The 12,971-nt window shown below is 54.1% G+C and overlaps 1 protein-coding gene across 1 annotated transcript in view; it reads left to right on the forward strand.

The window, feature by feature from the left end:
- EFCAB6 (EF-hand calcium binding domain 6) overlaps positions 1-12,971 on the forward strand; it is a 162,406-nt gene that overhangs the window by 80,162 nt on the left and 69,273 nt on the right. The window contains exons 13-17 of the mRNA XM_090272278.1: positions 5,497-5,664; positions 6,604-6,663; positions 6,749-6,909; positions 9,329-9,502; positions 11,281-11,449. Of these exons, the coding sequence (XP_090128404.1) occupies positions 5,497-5,664; positions 6,604-6,663; positions 6,749-6,909; positions 9,329-9,502; positions 11,281-11,449 (732 nt within the window). The remainder of the gene's footprint in view (positions 1-5,496; positions 5,665-6,603; positions 6,664-6,748; positions 6,910-9,328; positions 9,503-11,280; positions 11,450-12,971) is intronic.

The following is a 12,971-nucleotide window of genomic DNA, read 5'->3' on the forward strand; positions in this document are numbered from 1 at the left end:
TGTCTCGGTCATTCCGCAGGGAGTCACTCATCGTCACTGACTGTTGAACGAATGAGGAGTCCACCCGTTGAGCCCGCCGCCCTCAACCCAGAGTCCAGGCCCATTACTGACTCGTAGCCCCTGACAGGGCCGCGGTCTTAGTCCCAGGACAGCGACGCAATCGCTTGATTGTACCACAAAGGGAGGCTGCTTCACGAGTTTGCAACTCGCTTTAAAACATTAGCTCCTGTCCCACTTCTGTGTTTATTTTAGAAAAGCAGCCTTGGTGTATTTTTGATACGTAGGTGACATTTCTCAAGTTCGTTATTTACTAAGCACATTCAGTAACTGAATCTCTAATACATACGCAGCACCCCAGTGAATTGTTTTCCCTCGGACGCAAATATGTACAAAGGAGGAGCGAGGTGGCCTCCGTGCTGTGCTCCCAGAGCCCGCCGACGACGGGGCAGGTGCTCCGTGGGGCTGCGCCCAGCGGAGGAGGCCCCGGGGCCTGGAGAAGGGACTTCGGGTCGCATGGCCTGCACTCTGGGCTGGAGACTGACGCTCCTCACCTCACCAGGCAACCACACCGTTCCTTGGGGTTCCTGAGCAGAGTGTGGGTTCAGAGATTTGGGGTTCTGCTTCCTGCGGGGCACATGTCAGCTAGCATACCTGCCGTCATTCATTAGGCCTCGTATGACTTGGCCTCTCTGAATGAGCGCCAGGTGCCAGGCACTGTCTGAGGTGCCGGACAGCCCATCTCAGCACACCTGGGAGGTGGACGTGCTTATCACCTTCATGTGACGCTTCTGTCCCACCCCCCTGGCCGAGGAAGGGGGGCAGGGCGGGTACGTCGCCAGCCCGAGGCCCCCAGCTGGTGAGGGGCGGGGCGCGATGGCGACTGGCTGCCCGGGCGTAGGCACCAGCCACCCTGCCCTGCGCTGTCTCTCACAGATGAATGGAGGCTTTGTGTGCTCACCCGCCTCACCTTCTATTCGTAAATTGGAGGAGGGATTTAATTAAAAATAGTGCAGCCAGCCTCTGTGTTAGTGGAGGACCGCACGCACGCGAACCGCTGCAGAGACGAGCAGTCGTTGCTGGACCGGCAGCTGGTGAGCGCGGAGGCGGGACGGGGGCGCGGCTGCCGGGCCACCCCACGCGGGCCGCCTCGGGCACCTGGGCTGACAAGTTCCACCGACGGTGCGCTCACACTGAGTGTCACCCAGAGTGTAGGCCATCAGATGCCTCAGGGGTGCAGAGGGCCCGGTGTCCAAGCAGGACGCACCCCCCCACCCCCACGCCCCACGTGCCTGGGGCTCGGCCACGTTCCGGCCCCGGGAAGGAGAAGGGAGCCGAGGGAGAGACCGGCCGTGGGCATCTATCTGGCCTGGCTGCAGAGGACAGCCATGGGAAACAGGCCCCTGTCCTGCTGCGGAGAGGGGCGCAGAAGGCCTAGGAGACCACCGCCCTCCGCTCCCGGACCCCTGCGTGCCCCCCGCCGCCTCTCCAAGGGGCCCAGACGCTTACCCTGAAATCCAGTGCAGCCCGCTTTCTACCACCCAGAAGCCGCTGGTGCCTGCCGGGTCACCTACTCATGTTTTCACTGTTATTATGTCCAGCTCACAGGATTTTATAAACAGAAAGCCTTAAAGGATCTTCAAAAATGCAAGAATTAACATTAGAATGTAGAAGGTCATTGGCTTACAAGGGAAGCATGCAGAGACCAACAATTAGCTCTATATACTGCAAGAAGCAATTAGAAAAAGAATTTAAAAGACATCATTTCTAATAGTATTTTTAAAAGTCAAATACCTTGAAACATATCTAACAAAAAATGTGCAAATTCTTTATGTTGAAGATGACAAAGACTGGTTATAGAAGTAATAGCAATCCGTCACAAACTTTCAGAATATAGAGGAGGAAGCAATACTTCCATTTCATCTCTGAGGCCAATACTTCCCGGATACCAAAGCCAGGTGGAGACGTCACAAGCAAGGAAATGCATAGAGCAATATCCTTCCCGAATTAGCAAACCAAATCCAGAAACATATAGAAAGGGTTCAGTGCTGGAACCCTGTGGGATTTATCCCGGGATTGCGACGTTGCTTTAACTTCCAGGAAAATCAGTTAATGTGACACCCAATTAATAGAAGTAAGGACAGAGCTGCACAATCATCTCAATAGAAGAAGAAAAAGGATTGAAAAAAGCCACCACTCATTCATGATCGCAACTTGCAAAAAAACTAGGAATAGTAAGGAAATTCCCAAAGCTGCTCAAGGCATTGATGAGACCCTCAGAGTTAATGGTAAGAGGCTGACGGCTTTTCCCCGAATATCGGGAAAAGCACAGAATGTCAGTTCTTGCTGCTTCTAGTCACCATTGCACTGAAGTTTTAGACAAGCAACCAGAAGGGAAAAGAAATAAAAGGCATTCAGACGGGCAAGGAAGAAGTAAAACTATCTTTATTCACATACCATATATTTTTGTAATAGAATATTCTAAGGAATGTACACACATGTGCACACACACACACATAAACTGCCAGAACTAATAAGTGACTTCAGGGTTGCAGGATACAGGACCAGTATACAAAAATCATTTACATTTGTGTAAAGCAGTGATATACAATCAGAAAATGAACATCAGAAAGCAATTTCATTCACCACTGCATCTAAAAGAATAAAATACATAGGGTAAATTCAACAAAAGAAGTGCCAGACTTGTACACTGAAAAGTATGGAACGTGCCCTGGCTGGTGTGGCCCAGTTGGCTGGCCATCGTCCTGCAAACCCGTAGGTCACAGGTTCGATCCCGGTCAGGACACAGGCCTAGGTTGTGGTTTAGGTCCCAGTCCGGGCACGTATGGAAAGCAACCAACCGGTGCTTCTCATATTGATGGTTCTCTCCCTCTCTTTCTCTCTTCCTTCCCCTCTCTCTTAAAAAGAAAAAATTACAAAATATTATTAAAAGAAAAAGATGTAAATAAAAGAAGAGTCCATATATATAGCTTGAAAAACTTTTTAAAATTGCAATTCTCTCCAAATTGATTTATAATTTCTATGTAAACCACATCAAAATCCCAGCTGACTTTTTGGCAGAATTAGAAAAACTAATCTTAAAAATTCAGACGCAAATGCAAAGTTTGCAGAATGGCCGGAACAATCTTGGGGAAGAAGAGTGAAGTCGGAGTGCTTACTCCCGGATTTGGGATGTTAGCGTCACGCTGTGGCAGCAGAGGCAGCGCAGCCCCAGCGTGGGGTTGGACGTCCTGCTCAGTGAACGGAGCCGAGGGCAGGAAACTGAGCCCTGATACTGTGGCCAACCCCGTTTTGACAAATTCAATGGGGGAAAGAATCATCTTTTTAACAAACGGTGTCGAGACAGACAGCTGTGTGCAAAAGACAAATTCCCTTCCTCATACACTAAAGTTAACTTCAAGTGGACCCTAGACCTAAATATAAGAGCTAAAACAATAAAACTCTTAAGAAGACACAGGTGCAATCTTTGTGACTTTGTATTCGGCAAAGATTTCTTAGTTACGACACTAAAAGCATGATCTATGAAAGAAAAAAACCCAATAAGTAGAATTTATCAAAATTAAAAATGTCTGTGCTCCAGAAGGTACCATTAAGAAGGTAAAAAGACAGGCCACAGACTAGGAGCCAGTGTATATAAGGGACGTGCCTGGTGAAGGCCCTGTGTGTGGAATATGTGAAAACTCTTAGAACTTAAAGAAGAAGACAACCCAATTTTTAAAAACAGACAAAAGATTTTAACAGACGGTTCGCCAGAGAAGATATACGAATGGCCCATGAGCACATGAAAAGGTGCTCAACATCATCAGACACGAGGGAAATGCAGATCAAAGCCACGGGAGGCACGCCTTCCCATTGGATTGCACGTGGCTATCATCCACCCACTTCGACAATAACGCGTGTCGGTGGGGATAGAACTCCTCACACATGGCTGCTCGGGGTGTACACTGGAGCGGCCCCTGCAGAAAATGATGTGTCGTTTTTTAAAAATTTCAGCAGCAAGGTACCACATGACCCAGCAGGTCCACTCCTAGGTATCTGCCCAAGAGAGAGAGAAAAGCACACGCTCACACACGGACTTGCATGTGGGTGTTTGTGACAACGTTGTTCATAATTCCCAACCTGGAAACTGCGCAGGTGTCCGTCAGCTGTGAAGGTGTAAACACGAGTGGCATATTCGTACAAGGAAAGGGTAGCCGAAACGGAGGAGAACCAAGTCCTGATCCACATCACGGATGACCCTCCAAACAGGACGCTGCGTGGTGGAAGCCGGGTGCGAGCCATGTGCAAGTGCTTACAGGGCAGGATTCTCTTTCCACGGGCGAGCCAGGGAAAAGCAAATGCAGAGAGACAGAAAAAAAGGATGATGAATTGCCTTAGGCTGGGGGTGGAAATGGGGAGCCCTGCGAATCGGCACAAAGTTTCTTTTGGGGTGAAAATGTTCTGAAATTAGACAGTGGTGTGAATGGTTGCTATATCGTCGTCGGCAGCCGTCCGTCTCGAGAGACGATGGTGTAGAGTCTATCTGCACTCTCCAGTGAAGCTGAAGCTACAGAGCCTGGGCAGGGTGATATGGAGGGTCTGCTGTTGCCCATGCAGCAGACCCAAATGGTTGCTATAAATTTAATGAAAATCACAAAAAATTAATTGCCAGTGATTTCTGTTTAGACGCTAGAAGATGGACTGTCACTTTCAAAGCCAGAAGTAAGCATGCCCATGTCCTCTAGATTACTGAGTTTCCCCAAGCGAGCCCCGTGTCCTTCTCAGGTTTTGGACCCCAAAGTAAGAGTTTGTCACATTAATATTCACAGTAGCTTTCTGTGAAACGGGTTCTTTATTTTTCCTGTTTTTCTAGTTAACAGTATCTCTTAATTTTGATATTTAATTTACTTACTGGTGATGTTTTGTTTTGTTTTTCTATTCTGCGTAAGAAGCTTGCCTGTCCATATTTTGCTCATAATATCTTTATGCAGCAGGGCTGAAATTTTTCTTGCTAAGTCATTGTCCTTTTAGGTCATAGGAGAGATCGGTGGTAGCGAAAAATAAGCGTCATTAATATTCTTAGTAAATTGGCCAGTTGTAATTGAATTGCCGGGAAGTTTCATGTGCCGTGTGGCCGACCCACATAGCCCTCAGGTCGGGTTGGGGCTGGACGGGCTGTCGGCCTTCTGTGACAGCAAGCACTGAGTCTGTCCGGGGAAAGGGGACAGCAAAACCGGCCTCTTCCCTCCCCCGGGGCCCCGCCCCGCCCGCCTCCCCGAGGAGAACGCGGGAGGAGCTGCTCTGGCAAAGTGCGGGCATCCCCCGCCGTCCGCGGCTCTCGGGCACAGGCTCTGTAAGGACCATCGGCGAGGTGGTCTCGTTTCGTAGCCTCGTGCTGCTCAGCCGTCGCTCCCTGTCTATCAGGCCATGCTAAATATATACATAACGCGCTTCCTTTTTCCTTTTTGAAAACTCCCTTCCCTGCCCTCTCATGCTCAGGGACCGGACGGCCAGCTGAGACGGGAAGAGCTGCGACATATCATAAGTCGCAGGGCTGCAGAAATGAGCGACTCAGACTTCAGAGCACTGATGGAGACGCTCGACCCCAGGGGCACAGGACTGGTCCACGTCCGCACGTTCATTGGCCTGCTCGAGGAGAGCCCTAAGGTGAGCTTCGCCACGACTTCGGTTGGCCTTCCTAGCGAGGGCGGGGAGCTCACGCATTCCGCAGAACTAAGGGATGCTGGGGAGCTCGGCTGAAAGAAACGCACGGCTCCACCTTGCATTTCTCAGCGGGCTGAGCTTTCATCTTAAGGAAGAGTTCAGGTGTCAGGGGGGTCTGAGTTGGACTTTGAGTGTCTAACTGTCCTGAGGGCTGGGGGACGTTTTTGAAACCCTGTCCTGGGCAGAGAGCCCCTCTCCCTGCAGAACAGAACCTGTGTTCAGGGGACTTGAGCGACGGCCTCTGGCAGCCCCGTCTCCATCAGAGCCTGGGTGTGAATTGTCCCTCCAGTTTCCATCCATCATTTCAGAGCTTTGCTGTTAGCTCCCCTTTTACGTAATAGCTGCTGATCGCCTCTGGCGACGGACGCTCACTTTTAGTGTTTGGTTCTTTTGACTGAAAAATTGGCACCATTGATTATTAGAAATGCTTCCATAACTTTAATGGCTGTTAGCATTTTAAGTTTTTAACAGGTTTTAGGAAGTCAGGTTAGTTTCCCTCCACGCCTGCCCCCGCCCCCCACCCCCCGAGTCTGCAGCTTACCCTGTCATCTAACATGACTCCCTGCCTTTGCTGGCCCCTGGCCGCCTTTTTCATTTTTACCGTGCCAGCGGGCAGAAATGCGGTCTCATTCTGTCACTTCGCAGTTACCTAGTTCCTTGGTGACGCATTTTTTCATGTCGAGTGTACTTAAAAAAAATAAGTTCAAGCTCAATGTTCTTATTCCCATTTCCAGGTGGGAATCCGAGGGCAAACTCACTTGCCCAAGATCCCGAAGCCCCTGGCTGGTCAGGGGCAAAGGGGACCGTCCACGTTTGAAGACCCCAGAGCTCCGACTGCGTGTAGGAGTGACCGGGTTGATGTGCTTTCTCTTCCCCAATTAGAGAGGAAAGCCGTCCTCCTGCGCAGACACCAGGACGCCGCGCCTGCTGGCTGGGGACTCGGTGAGTAGCAGCTCCCCGTGGGGTCCCAGGGCACTGCCACCCCAGGTCACGCGTCTGCAGCTTGTAAACGTGCGTCTCTCACCAGGCGGTGGAGCTGGTCCGTGACGCCATCAGCAGGAACAGCCTGGCTTTCTATAACACGCTGCGCTCCTATGACCTCGGAGACGCGGGGCTCATCAGTGCCGACAACTTGAAGAAAGTTATGCACATATTCTGCCCGTGTTTAACGACGGAGCACTTAACCAAGTAAGATTTTTGACAACAAAACCAGCCCAGGTGGTGTCTTGCATCAAAGCCGCCTCTCCCAAGTCTAAACCTCCTCCTGCGTAGGCGCGCAGCCTGACTGGGCGATGCTGACCGTAGCTGCTCGCCGCGTCCTTACCAACGCCGGCGCTTGCCGAGAGCTCAGCATGTGCCCTGTGACCTAGTCCTCGCCATGGCCGCGTATCGTAGCGGCTACCCCTTTTCGTGTGTGAGGACACGGGCCTGGGGATGCTAAGGACCTACTCACAGTCACACGGCAAGCAGGTGGTGGGGCCTGGGGTCTGTCCCGGGACCTGGGACTCCTGTGCCCTTCCTTGTCACGCTCTTATACCTCCCAGGTGCTTGGCTGTGGTCAGCCATCCCGTGGACAGTCGCTGGAACTCTATTTTTGTTTCACTTTAGTGTGAAACTTAATTTGCGGAGGGTGAACCAAAGCTGGAACGGGACAGGCATGTCGAGAGAGAGAGAGAGGAGGACAGTCTTGATGGCCCCTTGGCTGTTCTGTCACGTGTCCCTTTCACACACACACCCCCCCGCATAGAGGGGCATGTCCCTCGGGGCACATGTAGCCTCGCTGCTTCCCTCTCTGCAGGTGACAGCCCACGGGGCAGGGGACGATGCCTGCCATGCCGGCCCTGACTGCCCTCCTATCCCCTCAGGCTGCACAACCGTAGAGATTTTTGGCCCATTGCTTCCTGGCATGGGGACAGATGTCTGGGACGTCACTTTAGGGGGACATCCGATTGAATCACAGGGAAGAAAGTTACTCCAGCTGTCTCTCAACCCACCTGGTTGGAATGTTAAAAGCCTTGTTTGTTGCTCTGGTTCACGTGAGATCGAGGTAATGCGACCTGAAACACGGTGGCTCTGCTGGGAGTTGTGGTCACTTGGTCTCTTTCCAGTGGCCACTCATGTTTCCCAGCTCCTTTTGCCTGCAGTTGGTTTTGTAGGGGGGAAGTTTTGTAAGGTGGTGGGGGGGGGGGTGAGGCAGAGGCTTCCCTGAGCAGGAGAGGCTGGGCTGGGGCTGTGTTTCACCCCGACTTATCACACATCTGCAGAAAGATGAGTTTGCCCGCATGTGGAGGCGCCGTGGGAAAGGGAGAGATGGTGATGGCAGGTGAAGGGCGAGGGCTCTGGAGGCAGCCCTGGGGAGACAGAGGATGGAGCAGAGGAAGAAGTGTCTGCGGGGGACTCCAGCTGACCTTGGTCTTCACTGTGTGCAGTCAGGAGAGGAGTGGGGGGGCACTCAGGATGGCTGGGCAGTTCCCTGGATCCGTCACAGAGTCTTTGACCCCAGGAGCGAGCGAGCATTAGGGCCTGCCTCCAGAGAGCTCGCCCCAGCCCACCCGCTGTTACTGAGAGAGGCCCAGGTCCCAGAGCTGACCTTCAGGGGCAGGGAGGCCAAGGCCAGGGCCACAGCCACCCCTGCTGTGCTCGGCGGCCTGGGCCTTCACCCCGGTGTGTAGAGAGATTCTATTCGGGGCCCTTGGCTTCACCAAGTTTGCAACCATGAGCACATGCAACTTTTATGATTAGAAAACAGTAACAAGCAAAGTGCTAAAGACGAAATAGATCCTGCTACATCGGCGGTCTCTCGGGTTTTTCTAAAACGTTTGCGTGTGCCGCAGCCCCAGGGCACGTGCTCCCGTAATTCCACACCAGACTTTCTAACGTGAGTTCTCCTTTCTTCGCACTTGCCCCGCCTTTATCAGTGTCCTCTGCACCCCACGCACTGCGCGCGTTGACATGGCGCCGTCGGAAGAAGCCCGCCGTGCGTTCCCATCTGCGAAGCCATGGCGGCTGTCGGTCAACCCAGCGACACTGCCCTCGCCCTCCAAAGCAGCCTCATGCCCCTCGCAGGTCACCGCTCCCGCCCCACCACCCGCAGGCGCCCGCGGCCGGCTGTCCCTGGAGACTGCTTTGCACTTGCTGGGCTTTTACATAAACCAAAGTGCCCACGATGTTCACCTTCTGTCCGGCTTTATCCCCCGACGTAAAGATTCCGAGGTCCCTGTGCTGTCACGCGTGTCCCCAGCGGGTCCCTTTCGTCGCCGAGCAGTGGTTTGTTGTGCGGGATGCACACCCGGCGCGACGTCGGGGTGGGCACTTGGTTCGTGTCCCGTTTGGGCCACCCACAGACGGAGCCGCACGTGCCACACGAGTTTCTGTGGAGGCATCGGTCCCTGTCCCTCTAGGGGTGGGGCACGGCGCCTCCGGTAAGCGCGTCCGCGGCCGCGAACCCTCTCCCGAAGCGGCCACCGAGTTTCTGCCCCTGGACCCGCCCGCGGCGGCCGAGGGTCCTTGTCACCCACGTCCGGCCCACACGGGGTAGGCGCCGTCTCCTCTCGTTCTGGCCGTTCTGGCCGTTCTGATGGGCGTGCGCTACTTCCCTGACATTTAGACTCTGCAGCGAGTTCCGGGACGCTGCTTCGGGAAGAATCCTTTATCAGAGGCTCTTGGCGAGCCTGGGAGTCCGCGGCCCGCCCACCGTCTCCCCAGCTCCCGCTCCGAAGAGTTGGCCGTCGCGTGAGCGCCTTCCGCAGGAGCAGCAGCAGCAGCCAGGTCGTTCTGAGAGGTAAAAGGGGACCAAACGAAAACGCATGTTAAAACCACAGGGCCTGTTGCCCTGACCCGTGCGGCTCAGTTCTTTGGTCGTCCTGCAAAGCGGAAGGTCGCCGGTTCGATTCCCGGTCAGGGCACAGGCCTGGGTTATGGGTTCTGTCCCCGGTCAGGCAAGCGAGTCAGTGTTTCTCTCTCACAGTGATGTTTTCCTCCCTCCCTTCTCCCCTCCCTAACAACAAACAGATAAATAAAATATTTTTTAAAAACCCACAGAGCCTATTGTGGAAAGGCAGTTAGTAAATATTGACCCAATTAGTGTATTAATATTTTATTACTTAAATAAGAAAGGCGGCACATTATAAATGCAATGATTAGAGTCAGGGGATTTTAGAGCCAGCAGAGATGTTAGTAATTCTTGAACTGACCTATTAATTCTAGAAACGAAGGCCCCGGGAGGTTGGGGACGTGCCGCAGGTTTCGCCAGCTTAGTGGCCATCCTGGCTCAGGGGCGTGGGGCTCCCGACCCCCAGGGAACCCACCTGCCTCTCAGCTCTCACATACCTGCCTTCGTATCTGTACTTCCCGGAAATTCAGATGCCGCTCCTCTGTCTAATCTGTGCTGCAGAACACGCCCCTTCGGCCTCTTCACATTGTCTAACAGGAGTGATAGAATTAGCCACCTGATGGCCAGATTGAATTGTAACAATAAAACACACTTAGGAAATCCATTACGAATTGGACTGATGAATATTCTTGCCCTTCTTCATTCTGAAAAAAATACAGGTTGAGTCGAATGAAAAGATATTATTTTTAACGTGCTTGTCCCCGGCTGATACTAAATCCATAAAGAAAGGTAAAACGGGGAAGCGTTCAGCAGACCTCACTTTATCACCTCCCTTTTTAAAAGTTCCTAAGTACGGAGCAATGGGGGTAGTTTAATGCTGCACTAATGAAATGTGACTGTCTGGGCACTTCGGGAGTAGCCGCATTATAAATGGGCAGAAAGAAGGAGCTTTAAGAGAAGGCTGCCTGTCCCGCGATGCGACAGATCTGCCTCCTAAAGCCGGCGAGAGATGGGACGGCAATGAAGCGTCTCCTAGGACGTGGGCATTGCTGGCGGGCTCTTCAGCGTTGCCAGAAGCGGCAGGAAAGGGGTGGAGGTTCCTTCCCCTTGGCTAGTCCATGGCCATGGCTGCCCCTGCCCCCGCGCAGGGCCGGGAGACCTCTGGAGAGCTGGAGAAACAGGGATCCTGCAGACGCGTGCCCACGCTCGCCCACACCCGCAGCACGGCGCGGCCCATCTGTGTTTTAGGAACCAAGCTGGTTTTACCGATCAACTTGGAAAAGCTGTGGGCTTCCCTCCTTCCCATGGAAGTGGGGCCCCTTCTGCTTCCCACCAAACGGCCTGCTTGATTTAAATAATTTTCCCAGTTCACACAAATCCCCCTTTTCAACCGTGGCTGCCCTACCAGGCGCCATATTCAGCCAGCTGAAAGCGCAGCTGGAAGTCTTAGCCTTCTCTTTTGGAGCTGCCACCCCACCTGCCACCCTGTCCTGGCAGCACGGGGTGCGGCCTACCTGGCATGGGCTGCCCCCCACCACCCCCTGGTCTGGCTCCGGCCCCTACAAGTCATGGGCGTGGGAGGCGTCCCCCGGTTGTGTCACCCACGTGAGCGTGTTTCCTTGTTTGTGCGAAGAGGACACCGAACCTCCTTCGTTGCCCTGGGTTGAATCAAAAGAGGGTGTGAGGTCTTTAGGAAGCAGGATCTAAGTGCCTGCTTGTGATTTTAGAGCCAAGCCCATGAAGGACAAAAGGACCGCGACCAAGAACGTGACCGCGGAAGAAGCTGCTGAAAAACTCAAAACCTATGTGCAGCAGCAGGACCCAGCGTTCAGAAAACGGTTTCTTGACTTCAGCCAGGAGCTCGATGGCAAAATCAGTGTGCACGACTTCCGGAAGGTAGGACGGGCTTCCCCTGCGCCTCTGGGTCGCGTTCCGGGAGAAGGTCAGTTGTTCTGTTCTCCAAACGCGCTTTGAGGGGTAGGCATCGGGTTTCCCGTTTCTATTCCAGGACAAAGCAGGTCCATTTCCAGGCACCTTTTAAAAACAATTATAAAAGGATTCTGTTGGCCAAAAATGTCTTTGGCAACTTTCTTCAGAGAATACGTATGACACGGGTGTGGCTGGCTTTTGATACCTGAACTTCGAACACAAAGCAGGGCGTCCCTCGATGCCTTGTTTGCAGGGCCCCTGTGCCCCCGCGACCCCGTGCCCTCCTGCGCCCAGGGCCCAGGGCCCTCGCTGTGCTTGTCCCTCCAGGGAGTGGGAACAGCCTGCGGCGCCCACGGAGGCTCAGAGGCTGGCGTGCGGGGGCTTCTGGGGATCGGGAGCAGCTGCCGGGAAGGACTCGGCTTGGAGGGTTCTGCGCGGGCTTCTCAGAAATCAGTTCCAGCGGTCGCCTGGGCTCTCTGGTGACCCCCTCTCGCGGGCCACCTTCAGCTGGTGCGTAGCCGTGTCTGGGTGGACGCGTTTGGAAGAAGGCAATGAGATCCATTTCCAGGAAGAGAGTGTTTATATTAGTGGCTACTGCTTCTCTCGTGCCCGCCCCCACGCCAGATGCCCTGATAGCTTCTCTGCGTACCCCAGTCCAAGCTTCTGTGCGGCAACGACCCAGAGGACGGGTGGAGGAGGGGGTGGGCGCATGGCCGGGGTGGGCTTGGGTGGCTATGGAAACCGGCTGGACCTCCCCCTCCCCAGACAAAAGAAAGGAGATTCAAGAACCACTTAGGGGTAAGGGCAACGGAAGAGGAAGAGGAGAGAACCAGGGATGGCTCCCAGGTTTCTGGGTCGGGGGACCCAGCGGCTCACAGTTAGTCACTGGTGCCTGATGAGACCACTCTCCACGCAGTGAACGGCGGCCAGCGGGTGCAGACCGCCTCACGCTCCCAGGGCGCCTCGTCCTAGGTTCTAGATCCCAGATTGCGTTGTCTCCCGTCACCTGGCGCCGGTCCCCTAACGCGTAATGGCCTCGCAGGAGGGATCACAGTGCTCAGCAGCCTGGATTCATAGAGTCTGTTTGTAGGTTCCCAGGAAACCAAGAATCCACTACTCTGCCTCTGAATTTTCAGAGAAGAACATGGCCGCCTCAGAGAAGGACAGTAGTGGGTGGCAAAGCCGGGGCTGAGGCCCGTGAGCGTGGCCCCGAGGGCACCGTCTTGCCTCTGTCACCCAAGAACCCCTTTACATCGGGAGGCTCAGCTGCGGGTTCTTGCGTGTGAAGGCTCTGTCTGCCGTCGATAAGCCAGTGACTCCCTCGTCCACACCTCTGGCTCACATCCCGGCCCACCCGCCTGCAGCCCCGGCCTCAGGTGCCCACCGGCCCAGGTGATGTCCCCGTGTGGGGGTCGGAAATGCCCAGGCCCTCACCAGAGCCAGCCTGCAGCAGCCTTGACCTCCTCCCCCAAAGGGCGACCTTTCCCCA

The sequence above is a fragment of the Furipterus horrens genome, unplaced genomic scaffold (genome assembly GCF_987537825.1).
Source record: "Furipterus horrens unplaced genomic scaffold, mFurHor1.1.pri manual_scaffold_4, whole genome shotgun sequence".
Lineage (NCBI taxonomy): Eukaryota > Metazoa > Chordata > Mammalia > Chiroptera > Furipteridae > Furipterus > Furipterus horrens.